At 38.8% G+C, this 14,457-nt stretch overlaps 2 protein-coding genes across 4 annotated transcripts in view; one reads left to right on the top strand and one right to left on the bottom strand.

The window, feature by feature from the left end:
- The window catches only part of LOC147834238 (uncharacterized), a 92,648-nt gene extending 86,584 nt beyond the window's left edge, over positions 1 to 6,064 (bottom strand). For 2 of the 3 annotated variants that reach the window (XM_087279560.1, XM_087279559.1), the window contains exons 1-2: positions 5,227 to 5,487; positions 4,884 to 5,023 (exon numbers count right to left, since the gene is read on the bottom strand). In XM_087279560.1, coding sequence (XP_087135686.1) covers positions 4,884 to 5,023; positions 5,227 to 5,234 — 148 coding nt within the window. In that variant the 5' untranslated portion in view covers positions 5,235 to 5,487. Of the gene's footprint in view, positions 1 to 4,883; positions 5,024 to 5,226; positions 5,488 to 5,881 lie in introns of those variants that run through there. The other variant, XR_015506183.1, reaches the window with a different exon arrangement.
- Positions 6,065 to 7,580: 1,516 nt separating this feature from the next.
- On the top strand, positions 7,581 to 14,457 carry bend3 (BEN domain containing 3). Its single transcript, NM_001145591.1, has 4 exons — positions 7,581 to 7,743; positions 8,377 to 8,431; positions 9,288 to 9,436; positions 10,649 to 14,457. Exons 2-4 carry the CDS (start codon positions 8,380 to 8,382, stop codon positions 12,896 to 12,898), a joined length of 2,451 nt encoding a protein of 816 aa, NP_001139063.1. The 5' UTR covers positions 7,581 to 7,743; positions 8,377 to 8,379; the 3' UTR covers positions 12,899 to 14,457.

The following is a 14,457-nucleotide window of genomic DNA, read 5'->3' as shown; positions in this document are numbered from 1 at the left end:
ATTTTATATAGGTTGTAGCCAGGGGCGCAACTGCACATTTACTGAGGGGTATGCGATTTCAAGTTTTGCGCCCCCCTTAACCCCGCATTTTTTTATCATCAACAAATGAAATAGTAAAAGTATAATTACACTTATGTAAAGTCACAAAGAATTACATCTCATCCCAACCCAAATTTCTTCTTAGTTCTGTTTTCCGCACCAAATGTTTATAGCACCTTGACATGTCTTGTTTTTGTACTTTTTGTACATTTGTCAAAACAAAATGATAGATATGGGAGGCAAAAAAACTTAAAATGTAATCACTTCTCACATGCATATGTGAGGGGTGTAAGGTCTGTCTTCGCATGAACAATTGACTGAAACTGCTATCACACCTTTCACAAAGTGAAATAAAAAAGACTGTACAATGTTTAAGGTAAAAAAATAGAGACAAACTGCCTGAAATGTTTTATTTTATCAAAATATTATAGGCCAACTTTTTTGGAACTAAATTGAACTAGTTTTGAGCACAAACAAAATGTTTTCTATTTCGGGCTCCACGTCTCTTTTCTCTTCTCTCCATTTTGAACATGTGACTGTAACCGAGCAACGGATCAATCAAAAGGTCAACGAAGAGGGAGGAGTGGTATAATTTTGTATTCAATAAAATACAATTGTATATTCATATAAAATGCAGGATAAACATTTTTTTCAACCAAAAATATGTATTTATTTTGTTTAATATGTATAATAACATGCATAATTTCAAAAATAGTTTTGGCACAATGGCGCCCCCCCATGTGTGGCGCCCCTATGCACCGCATACACTGCATACCCCCTTTTTGCGCCACTGGTTGTAGCATCCAAGGTAAGCACAAGTGCTATTTTTACACACTTGTCCATCCTCTCCATTGTAACTAAACTGTGTCAGCTTACATGTGTTTGCGTCCACATATATTTGTCATTTTGCAAAGGTAAGCTTTGTTTAGACAAATTTAAAATCTGGTTTCAGAGCACATCATAGTACCCTTATAAAGATAATCAATAATATTTGCCTAAATATGTATTCAGGCAAACTAACAGTGCAGATGTTGCTTGATCTCAGTTCAGCATTTGACACTGTCGATCACAGCATACTTCGGATAGGCTGGAAAACTGGGTTGGACTGTAAGGGACGATCTTCAAATGGTTCAGCTCTTACCCTGAAGGGAGAAGTTACTATACCAGTATAGGTGACCATAGGTCGAGGTGGACACCCATGACATGTGGAGTCCCACAAGATTCAATTCTGGCACCTCTCCTGTTCAACCTTTATATGCTCCCACTGAGCCAAATAATGAGGAAAAAAACTAATTTCCTATACCACAGCTATGCTGATGACACTCAGATCTACTTAGCCTTACTGCCTAATGACTAAAGCCCCATTGACACCCTCTGCCAATGCACTGATGAAATGAAATGAACAGTTGGATATGCCAAAACTTTCTTCAGTTAAACAAAGAGAATAACTGAAGTCATTGCGTTTGGGAACAGAGATGAGTGAATGCGTACATTGGCTCTAAGGTTCAAACAACAAAAAATAAGGTTAAGAATCTTGGTGTGATTCTGGAGTCAGATATGAGTTTTAGTAGTCATGTCAAAGCAGTAATTAAATCAGCAAACTATCATCTCAAAAACATTGCAAGAATTAGATGCTTTGTTTCCAGTGTGGACTTGTTCATGCTTTTATCAGCAGCAGGGTGGATTACTGTAATGGACTCCTTACTGGCCATACCATAAAGATAGTCAGACAGTTGCAGCTCATCCAGAACGCTGTGGCCAGGATTCTGACCAGAACCAGAAAATCAGAGCACATCACACCTGTCCTGATGTCTTTACACTGGCTCCCAGTTACATTCAACAGAGATTTAAGTATTATTACTTGTCTATAAATCACTAAATAGCCTAGGACCTCAATACATTACAGATATGCTCACTGAATACAAACCTAACGGATCCCTTAGATCAGTATGATCAAGTAAATTAGAAATTCCAAGAGTTCAGTAAAAGCAGGGAGAATTAGCCTTCAGCAACTTCACCCTCCACTGCTGGAATCAGCTTTTTAGAAATTGTCAGATGTGCTCCAACATTAGGTATATTTAAATCAAGACTTAAAATACATATATTTAGCTGTGTCTTTACTAAATGAGCACTGTGCTACGTCCGACAGGTCGCACTATAATGTCTTTCATTTTCATTCTTTTATAACCTGTTTTAACACATTTCAATAATTTTTATTATTTGTTTTTATTTTCTTATATTTGTCTCTTTTATTCCTGTTTATGTAAATTACTTTGAATTGCCCCTCTGTATGAAATGTGCTATATAAATAAACGTGCCTTGCCTTGCCTTCAGTACTGTTGTACTATTAGCTAAGGGCTGTAAATGTAATATTTTTTGTTTTGTTGCATAGACCAATTATTTCACTACATAAGACCTTATTGTCTTACCTAATTAATGTTGTTTATTTTACTTTCAAAGTGGCAAAAGCTGTTGACTTGCATTTTATGAATTATGAAGGGTAAAAAATCTTCTTTATGTCATTCAATAATTCATTTTCTTGTCGGCTTAATCCCTTTATTAATCCGGGGTCGCCAAAGCGGAATGAACCGCCAACTTATCCAGCACGTTTTTATGCAGCGGATGCCCATCCAGTCGCAACCCATCTCTGGGAAACATCCACACACACATTCACACACACACTCATAAAATACGGACAATTTAGCCTCCCCAATTCACCTGTACCGCATGTCTTTGGACTGTGGGAGAAACCGGAGTACCCAGAGGAAACCCAGGCGAATGCAGGGAGAACATGCAAACTCCAGACCGAAACGCCAACTGAGCCGAGGCTCGAACCAGCGACCCAGCGAGATTCTTGCTGTGAGGCAACAGCACTACCTACTGCGCCACTGCTTCGCCCTTCCTTGTCCTACTGAAGAAATCTTAGAAGGACTAAAGGTGAGTAATGGCAGAAAAAAAATATATAACTACTCCCATACATTACACACACAATAAATATAGAAGAATCTGAATTTATTTACTTAGGGCTATAACTAGCTTTTGTGTGAGCTCTCATCAATCACATTTGTTTAGTTTGAAAATATGTACTACTGCCCTACAGTTGGTATTTTGGACATTTAACAACAGATATATGTGTGTTATGGGGGTCAGACGGCGGCTTATCAAAAGTCAGACATACACACAGACTTGCAGTGTGAATTTATGGCCGACAGTATCATCATCCACGTAACTTGATACTGTCTGTTTTTGCGCATGGAAATGATTTTTGCGGTTTGGCGATTTGTGGCAATCCGAGCCCTTGATGACATGGTGGCTGGATTCACACAGGTGAAGCGAGGGAGACAGAGAGAGAGAGCGTATGAAACCAGCTTGACTTCAGCAAAGCTCAAAGCTTTGTGTTTGAACCACTTTGAGTTATTTTGGGACTAGAGGAGGTTGGTTGGAGATTATTCACCTACTGTAGATTTGGTCGCTGTGCATTGATACTACATTAATTAATTAGACAGTGTTTTAGGGCTTTGTATAATACTGTTATTGGCAAGAGCTCTTGTTTTGCATGCAGGTAGTTTGTCACATGTGCTTTAGACCAGGGGTTCCCAAACTTTTTAGGCTGCAACCCTTAAAATAACAATACCAGTGACTTGCGACTGCCAAAATCTCCTTAGGTGGTTATAAATATGCAAACATTGCTCGCACAACATAATAGTTGTTTTTATTAACAACTATATTGTCATTTTTATAGCCATTTATTTATTTATTTAATATTAACCTCAACTAAAGAGACTGATGGAGTTAAAGTTTTCAGCACAAATTTATTCTTGGTTTATCTTTGGAGACTAGGGTTGCACGGTTTACAGGAAACTATGGTAGTATTGCCATACTAAGGCTCCAAAATACTGGTGGTGCCACTGTAGATGGTAAACAGTAGTACCGCCATTTAATGGTTTATCTACAACAGATAATGTTGCAGGTGGAAAAGTCACTAAAATGCTCATACATTTATGCAACAAACAATGAACCATTTTATAGGAATAGGAGCCCTTTAAGATTGCAAAACTATGTAGAATTCGCTTCAGTTCGAATGCACATCTGAATCAGTTCATTTCTGCTCCTGTCAATATGATTTATTAGCCACCACGACAATCTCTTTAAAAGTGAAATTTTGAATTACTTTGGATTGTTACCTGACAAGACTGAAAACAAAATGATTGAAAAACCCAAAATAGCAACAGGAAACATTGAAATAATGTTTAACCACTTCATGTAGCCTAATTTTAGTGGAAAAATGCTCTTTGGTAACAAATTCGAAAGTGGGGTGCAAATAATACTTTTTGGTTTTAAGGGAATTGTGAATTAAATTCAAGTAGGCCTAGTATAACATAAAATATAGCTTTTCTGACCTTTTACTTTATAATTTGAGTTATGAATTACCTCAGCTGGTAAAGTATCGTAAGATTAATAAATGGTATCTATTGGAAACTACCACTTAGAGATCAATGTTCAGTTGTGGTCTGTATTTTTTATGTATTTGATTGCAATAAATGTGTCAGAAAGTTTAACCTGGTGCTATAAAATCAATCTGCTGCAGCTGACAATATTACTGTGTTGTTAATCTAACGTAAACACACCAATCCAATGAAAAAAAATAAATTTAAAGGCTGATGGCTTTTCATTTCCATACTGTTTTTTTGTTTGTTTGTTTTTTAACTATTTTTTATCTTCTGTGGGTTATGGTTAAAACAGTGTAATTATAATAGTTTAATAAATTTTATTTGACATTTTAAATCAAGCGACCCACTGTCATTGTCCTATGACCCCCTCTTTGAATCTGTTTTAGACTTTACCTTCAGTCTGCTGTAGGTTGATGGATGTCCTGGATTCTAGTCTCTTTTCGGTTACAGATGTGTGAAACTCTTTACACACCCTCACACCATAATGTTTCCTCTTTCTGGTACATTCCATCAGTCCAGGTGCAGTGACAAACCTGAATTAAGCAATACAAAACCTGGTGAATTTAGTACAGCTAAGGTGTTATGTTGCTTTATAAAATGGTTACTACTCAAATATATAGCAAATGCAAAGTGTGTTCGTTTTTAATAGTTAAATCCTTAAATGCCATGCTTCTGTTAGAAAATTTGACAGCGTAAACATTAAAAACAATGCATTTGCTTGTACGCGCAGGCCTACCTGCTCATCTCAGCAGAAAACTCTTGAAATTAAACAATTACGAAAAATAACCATGTTTTTGACAAACATTTGTATAACCAGGTTTACTGTTGTTAAATAATGGTTAGTGTAGCAATACCATGGCTAATGTGTGGCTAAGGTGGTTTATCGCGTTTTGTTTGTAGTGGTCACGTGTTTGTGTCTATATGAACGCGCCTCGCTCCATCAATCGAAGTCAAGGAATGGTCCATGTGTTGTATTTATTTCAACCATGCAAACAATAACAAGTTGATGATTTTTGTTATGAAATAGAAGTAAAACGGCAGTTTGTGATAATTTGTAAAATAATAATAATAATAATTATATATATATATATATATATATATATATATATATATATATATATATATATATATATATATATATATATATATAGCCACTTTGTAAATAAAGCTAAATTATTTGTCACTGTTAATTGGCAGAAATTTGAGAAGGCATTATTTTTCCAATTGAATTTGGAATTTTTCTAAAAAAAAAAACTAAAATCTAAAATGTCAAAAATCCTAATTCTGTCAGTCGACAGGAACTTAGCCTATGCCATAGAGACATGACCCTAAACAAAACAAAATTATAATCGTAAAGAGTTGGAGTTGGTGGTTTTATTGCAGAATCCTACCCTTTATTTTGGCAATAACGCTCTGAAATATCCCCATTTGATTTGACGGATGTGATTCTTTTCCTCTTGAGGTAAAAAATTAGATGAGCGTCTGCTGAAATGAGTCTTTAACGAGCAGCGCGAAGCTCCCCGTTCAATGCGCGCGCGCGTCCCACAGAACAGAAGCGCGAGCATCATCGCATGAGCGCGTGATGGATCAAACAGCCCACATTACCTGAATAATGACCGACCGGCGCCTCAACACACCCACATCTCAAAGAGCCACTGCTCCGTGACTTAATGCAGACATCGCTAATGCAGACATTACTAATGCGCGTTACGGGACATTGGTCACATCGGGTGCAGCTGATGATGAGTGTCTGAGAACAGTTTCTGATGGGCGTTTGCGTGCGAGGACGAATATAAGCAGTGGATTTGTTTCACCTATTTGCTTTTATAGTGCATGATGTTGCATTATATTGTGCTAGTCTTGAAACAGACAATGCAGCCAAAAGATAATCTTTAAATGTTATGTTGTAAAGAGTTAGTTTGAGTGTAAGAGTTGTTTTTGAGTGTATTGTTTTGCTGCATCTATCTATCTATCTATCTATCTATCTATCTATCTATCTATCTATCTATCTATCTATCTATCTATCTATCTATCTATCTATCTATCTATCTATCTATCTATCTATCTATCTATCTATCTATCTATCTATCTATCTATCTATCTAATCTATCTGTATTTCTTTCTGTCTAATACAGTTTTGGTGGACATTCACGTTTGCCCTGCAGTACTTGTCATATCCACTAGACGGCAGTTAAGTGGTAGACCGGCTGTAAACAGCATTTAACCGACAGTTAACTTTATCAAAATGTAGAAAATGTAAAACTATGAACAAGTTAAAACGTGCTAAAAGTAGTTCTGGGCTTTAACTGTTAAGGTGAAAAGAAACACATGTAAAAAATATATATTTTAGGTATTTATTTACAGTAGGCTAATTTTACTAACCTAATTTTAGACATTTAAAATCAAAGTTTATACATTTATTTTTTGGCCAAAAGTTGGATTTAGTGAATCAAGCAAATCAAATTAGCTTGGCTATATAAAGACTTGGTCTTTAAGCTATTTCCATAGAACATGTTTTAAAAAAAACAACAACTAGCCTATATTTACAACCCAAATATTTATTGTAAAACCTTTTGTGAGAACAAAGTACAGCCAGACAGTTCGTGGAAACCCACGTTTGCTTTTCTTGGTGTTGCTTACATTTCCAATGTTGACTGAGAATGTACGTCATTTATTTAACTGTACAACATTTAAATCAATGATGTTTTAGATTAACAAAACTTAAAGTAAAAAAACAGTAACAGAAATATAATACAGTCGTTATTTTGCTAAATAGGCTTTATGTATATTTACAAGCTCTGTTCATTTAATAATTTTCGATGTAATAACTTTTACCAAAAGCATGATTTTCTTAAACAAATGCTGCTATATACACCGCATGTGTTTGGTCACAAGCGTCTATGACGTTGGTGATTTTATACTCGTGGAACTCATGCGCGCGACTCGAGGGGCCTCTCGAAATGACTGGGTCACGAGAAGTCCCACACCAGCGCGCACTCCGTGCATTTCACGGCCACGGCGCAGCAGCACGGGGATTCACGTGGGGTGGGCTGGCAAAAACCCACAGCAAACCCACAGCTGTGCGGAAATGACACAGTACCGTCACGTCACGCGAGAGGGCACTGACTAGAGAAAAAAGCAGCGAAGAGAAACACGGACAACAGTTACCCGTGGACAAATCCACTGGATTTAAATACGCGACTATGGCCGATGCCTCGTAACCTATTGCACAGGGCTGCCCGGCGTCGCAAAGGTGAGTTTGATTTCCACCGCGCAGGTAGTTTATGCGCGCCGTGTGGCGAGAGACGGAGCGAAAACTCATCGGTGGATGTTTTTCTTGCCGCGTCACGCAAGAGGGAGAGTTGCGCACGGGGGAGGGAGGGGAGACACGAGAGAGAAGGACAGGACTCAGCATTACTGCAAATACATTAACAGCAGCACATTCTTTCCTAAAGACTTATGAAGTAAGGAGCGCAGCGGGGAGCTGTTTGTCCGACTGACTCCCCGGTTGAACCGATCCGTGGGGTTTCCACTGGAAGAATGAGGAAGTGGAGCCGGTGGCCGGGGGTCTGTACGGTGAAGCAGCGCCTCTCCGGTGCTCTGGCGAGACTTCACGGTGCAAGACATGGAAAACAAATAGGAAAACAACCTCACATAACTCTACCGTGAAGAAAAACCAGTTCGAGAATAAAGTTTTTACATATTTCTTCATTTTCTCACACTTTTCATAAGTTAACATTTGTGACAGTCATGTGCAATACTGACTCAGAAGACAAATGCATCCTTTAAAAAACAAGTAATTATAGAGAAACCTTGACAATGTGACAGTCCGATATTCCGACTGTCAGATATTAAACAATCACGGGTCTTGTGTGTCTCTTCCCAGGACATGAGCTCTTCTCTGTGCATGGTTAATGCAGATGGACAGGTGCCTGATAAAAGTATGTAAAGACTCACAGTAAAAATATTCTAAATTTTCTTTGCTCATGCAGTGAGAACTTTCATTAAACATCAAGGCTTTCTCTGTGTACTAACATGCATCACATCAAATTAACCAGTCTAAATCGAAATTTCCTGTCAAATCAACTGATTTACCTTATCAAATCAAATATAGATGTTGTATTTGGAAGTGGACCTGGTAGGGGTTTATTAGTGACAATATCACATGAAATGAAATAAAGTAGACACTCAAAAATGAAGTTTTACTCCCTTTTTACTCACCTCGAGTGGATACAAACCTTTATAAGTTTTATTATTCTGTTGAACACAAAATAAGTTATTTTGAAGAAAGCTATAAAACTGTAACCATTGACTACCATAGTATTTGTTTTTTTCTATCATGGAAGTCAATGGAAACCTAGCTTTTGTCAATATTGAACAATAAAGGGTGAGTAAAGGATGAACTGCCCCTTTAATGAGAGTGTAAATACAAAAATACACAAAAAGATAGCTGATTTTTAATGCATTTGAACTACATGCTAAGGAATGATTGAATAAAAAAACTATATTGGTTGATTTTGACATTAAAGTCAGCATGACATTAAAATGGACAGTTCTAATTTTTTAAAGAAGTTTGTAATGTTTACCAGGGCACTTATTCCTTTTAATATAAGAACTTCAAAAGGACAGGAAACCGAAAAAAAGTCAAGTTTAAAGAGATGCATGTTACTACCAGCTGTAAATCTGAAAAGGATTAAACAAAGCCAGATCCTGTCACCTCATTACAGCTGCTAAAACTTGTGAGATAATGTTTATCAGTATTTCTTAGTAATTATAAACACTTGGGCTTTTCTCTAGAAGTTAAAGTCGAGAAAGATGCAGAGGACGTTATTGAAAACACAGAGGGAAAGATGGAGAGTTTCTTTAAGAGCATTACAAAACGAGCATCTACAGGTTCTGACGTGGAAAGGCCAAACAGTGGGAAGAGGATCAAGGTGACAACACCGGTAAGCATCTTTAAAACAAAATGTACATTTGTTAAATCACAACATTAATTCCTATGCAGGTTTAGCACAGTATTTGATATGGTAGAAGTTGTCATGATGCGTTAAAAGGATAGTTCACCCAAAATTAAAATTTTCTAATTATTTAATCACCCTTGAGTGGTTCCAAACCTTTACGAGTTTCTTTCTGTTGAACACAATTTTTTTGATATTCTGAATAAAGCTGAAAACATGCAACCACTGACTTCCATAAGAAGAAAAACAAATACTATGGAAGTCAATGGTTGCAGGTTTCCAGCTTTGTAAAGCTTATTTATAAATTAATTCCGATAGGAGCATGTGCTTATGATTGATCACGGCTGCTCCACCATTAGCTAACACACCCCTACTCATCCTCCTTTTCCTTATAGCAGGGGTCACCAATCTCGGTCCTGGAGGGCCGTTGTCCCTGCAGGGTTTAGCTCCAACTTGCTTTTACACACCTGCCTGGATGTTTCAAGTATACCTAGTAAGACCTTGATTAGCTTATTCAGATGTGTTTGATAAGAGTTAGAGCTAAGATCTGGAGGACACCGGCCCTCCAGGAACAAGTTTGGTGACCCCTGCCTTATAGGGTGGCATGATGGTCCAGTGGTTAACTCTGTTGCCTCATAGCAAGAACGTCACTGGCTCAATTCCTTAACAGGCCAGTTGACATTTATGTGCAGAGTTTACATGTTCCCCTGTGCTCACGTGGATTTCCCCCAGGTTCTCCGGTTTTCTCCCACAGTCCAAAGCCATGCATCATAAGTTAATTGACCTATCTAAATTGTCACTACAGTCGAGCTTTTAAGCAGCAGTATATATCTATATAGCAATTCCTGATTTGTTATTAGCCCTAAATAAGGGGTTTCTCGAGACCTACCTAAGCTAAAACTCCCCTCTCACCCTCAAACGGAAGAGAGCCCCAGGCTTGAGGATCCTATGAGCTCAGAGCTTTCTTCTGCATGCCAAACTTACTTTAATAATCAATTATCAGCTAAGTGTGTATTTCAGAATATTTTCTTTTATGATCAAAAGAAGAAAGAAACTCATAAAGGTTTGAAACGAGGATAAGTATATGATGACAGAATTTTCATTTTTGGCTGAACCACCCCTTTAACAAACAGGCAATCTGTTCTCGGACATTGTGTTTGGTGCAAATTATTAACAGCAACATCTCACACTCACTTTTAGGCCGGAGAAAACCTCCTTGACAGCAGTTCAGATGACGGAAGCAGGTCATGCTCATACGTCCACAGATCTTCTCCAGAGCAGATTTCCATCTCTTCATACAGAAAACCACTCTACAGCATCACACATCGTATCTCTGAGCGTAAAGCTGCATCCAGTCTGGACCAGAGTGAAGCCCACAATGGGGTGAGAGCAAGCCAGAATGGTGTCCACTTCCAAAAACTAGGCAACTCTAGAAAGCATCACATGTTTAAGGCTTCCCCAACTGTAGGGGTCACAGGATCTCCTGCTTCCTTGGATTCTCACCTCTACCCACTCATTGAGAAGATGTTTTTCCTCCTTAACACACTGAATTCCAGCATGACCCAGCTACACAGTAAGGTGGACTTACTTTCGCTGGAAGTGACGCGAATAAAAAAACAAATGAAGCCCTCTGAGATGGTCATGGAATTTCAGCCTCCTCCTGAATACCAGCTGACCAGTGAGGAACTCGCCCAACTGATGGAGCAAACGTCCACCGCGGGTGAGCTTGGCTGCAGGCTTCTCGTTCAACTGTTCCCAGAACTTTTCACAACAAAGGAATGTGCGCACGGCTGCAGCACATGCAGCCTCACAAGTAAACGGACATTAGATTCATTGCATCTTCAGCTAATACGCAACTATGTGGAGGCCTGCTACCCGCTAGTGAAAAATGAAAACGTCTGGCAGACAGAATGCTTGCTGCAGATCAATGACTTCTTGAATCGTTACTGGGCTCAGAAGGACATGGAGAGTGGTCAGGTGTGTGACAAACAGGCTCCGATGGTTGTCGGGTTTGACATAGAACCAAATCACACTTGCCATTTCATTAGCGAAGATGCCCAAGATGAAACTCTTTCCCTCAACTCTGGAGAGAACAACGATGTTCATTCTAACAATGTCAGCTCGGATGTAGTGCTGGACTCCCATGAGGCTGCTGGTGATGACTCTGAAGACTTAACGTCCCCGGAGGAGCTTGTCATTTTTTTGTTGAACAGACTCTTCCCGGAGGTGTTTGAGGAGGGCAAGTTGCCAGAGGGCCACAACAGCATTGGACAGTTAATCACTGACTCAGACAGACTAGAAATTCTGCGAAAATACATGGAGGCCAATTTCCCTGATATTCCAGAGGACACCTGGTTGCAGTTGTGTGTGCAACGAATGGAGGAAGCACTGGAGAACGCTTCAACCAGTGGGAACGGAGAGATGTACAACACTACCCGTCTACCTGACAACATCTCTATTGTTAAAATCAGTGACCTGTGTGATTACGAGAAACCAAATCGCAGGTCTAAGAAATCATGGCTAGAGCCTATGGATTTTGACAAACTAGAGATTCCTCTTCCGAACTTTGATGTTCCTCAGGAGTATTTACTTACTAAGGAACAGCTAAAGAATAACTACGAATGCAGTCTGTCAATTGGGAACTTTGCATCTCGTCTCCTGGTTCTCATGTTCCCTGAGCTCTTCACTAACGAGAACGCACGTAAATATTACAACTGCAGCGGATCTCTAGGCAAGAAACAGCTAGATCCTTTACGAATAAGTCTCATCCGACATTATGTACAACTGCTCTACCCACAAGCTAAGAACGACCGCGTATGGACCCTTGAGTTTGTCGGCAAACTTGATGAACGATGTAGACGACGAGATACCGACCAACGACGTTCATATCAACAACAGCGGAAAGCCTGTTCACCTGATCAAGAGCCTGACCCGAATGACTCCCTGTTATCTGCTGGCCAAATCAATGCTCTTACTTCTGATCGCTTGAAAGAGGACTTTGAAGTCCTGTCTTCACCCCTGGAGAAAAGCAGCAAAGATTTCTGCAAGATTCCTCTCGAGGACCTCTCGGTACCCACCCCAGACTTCCCAGTGCCTTCTGAATACCTGCTTACGGATGCTGAAGTGAGGGAGATTGTCCAACAGAGTCTGTCTGTGGGAAATTTTGCTGCTCGCCTTCTCGTCCGCCTCTTCCCCGAGCTTTTCACACAGGAAAATTTGCGGCTGCAGTATAACCACTCTGGGGCCTGCAACAAGAAGCAGCTGGACCCCATGCGCCTTCGACTTATTCGTCATTACGTGGAAGCCGTCTATCCTGTTGACAAGATGGAGGAGGTGTGGCACTATGAATGTGTGCCAAGCATCGACGAGCGCTGTAGACGGCCCAATCGCAAGAAATGTGACATTCTAAAGAAGGCAAAGAGATCAAACAACACTGTGACTTACTCTTGAACAATGTTCCTGCAAACTGCAGATCTGTTTTCCTATTTTACACAACATACCTGTTATTTGCACAAGCAGATTTTAACCTATCCTTGTTTAAGGTCCGGTTTGGCTGGTTAAATTCAAATGTTGGCCTTTAAATGGGACAGATTAGTAGGTGACAAAAAAGTTTGTGACTGAAGCCACTATCACCTGATAGTTATTAGTGTTACTATTTATATGCCAAAATAGAGTGTTGCAGGAATGACGTCAGAACACGGAATGAATGATGTTTAGTGTTCCCTAATGTAAAATAAGGTCTCTGGTAAATATAACTCCAGAACTCCCTAGAGGTTCTTATCTGTAATGTATGATTTATAAAATACTCAAAACAGTACAGGTTTTTAAAACCCAGGTTCATTCTGAAAACGTACCTCTATGTACATTTCTGGAGAGTGCCAAATACGTCCCAGGAGCTGCGTTTTTTGCAGCTTTTTTTTAATCCACCAGAGGCCACTGTGTACACTTTTTGAAATCTCAAATTTCTCTTGCACCTGTTGTCCTCGCGTAAATGCGTAAGGCCGCTGTCAACTGACTGTTTGACTGGTTGAATGACTGACTGACCGATCAACTGACCCACTCTCCTTCTTCCCTAAACACTACCAATAGTAATTACAAAAGCACTTATTGACCCATCAACCCCCTTCCCTAATCCCAACCGAGTTTAAAAAGCAATCCAAAAAAAGAAATCCCTTGCCTAATATTAATCACGTTTTCAGATTTTATCACATTCTCACCCTGTTATTTACTTGTTTATTTTATTTTTTGAATTCTGTTTTTGTCTGACTTTGTCCTGCTTTCTGGAATTGTTTTTCACCGGACTCAAACTCTCATCAATCAAGTCCCCAACGTATATGGCGAGCTAACTGGACAAACGTAAAAGTGTCCATACGGAAGTAAGCAGTCAGCTGTAGGCGAGAAAAGGATATAACCGCCCCATATTGTTCGTTTTAAAGATGAAATGCAGCCATACATATTTCTGGCTACGTAATTCGTGATCTCCAGAAACGTATACAGGCCTCTGTTTTCAGAATGAGCCTATGTTTGGATTTCAATTTGGATATATCCAATCTAGATTGCAGAGAAAAAGCAAATCATATTGTCTTTACCTCAATTTTTTTTCCTAAATTGAAAAACACCCCGAGGCAAATATATGTAGGGAATCAATTGTGAATTATTCTTCCAGGTTCTAACATAATTCTTTCACTACTCTATATTATTGATGTTATTCTAATGTCTAATTAATAGATAAGCTAAAGGTAGCCTTAATCAATTAAAATGTAAACTTTTAGTTCTTTAAAAAATAGGTCACTTTAGATAGGGGTGAGGGCAGAGAAGATATATATAAATATATATTTTTTGTTTGTTTGTTTTAAGTTGTAGCAATGTTGCATCACTGGCTTTTCTAATTATCAGCATATTGAAGTGTGTCCTGCCTTACAGGAAGTCGATCTTAATTATATGTACTAAACTATAGCACCAGGTTAAACGTTATATATTTTTAAATAAAAATATCACTTCCTAGCCGA

The sequence above is a fragment of the Danio rerio genome, chromosome 13, assembly GCF_052040795.2.
Source record: "Danio rerio strain M-AB ecotype USA chromosome 13, GRCz13ab, whole genome shotgun sequence".
Lineage (NCBI taxonomy): Eukaryota > Metazoa > Chordata > Actinopteri > Cypriniformes > Danionidae > Danio > Danio rerio.
This window is presented reverse-complemented; position numbering and strand designations above follow the sequence as displayed.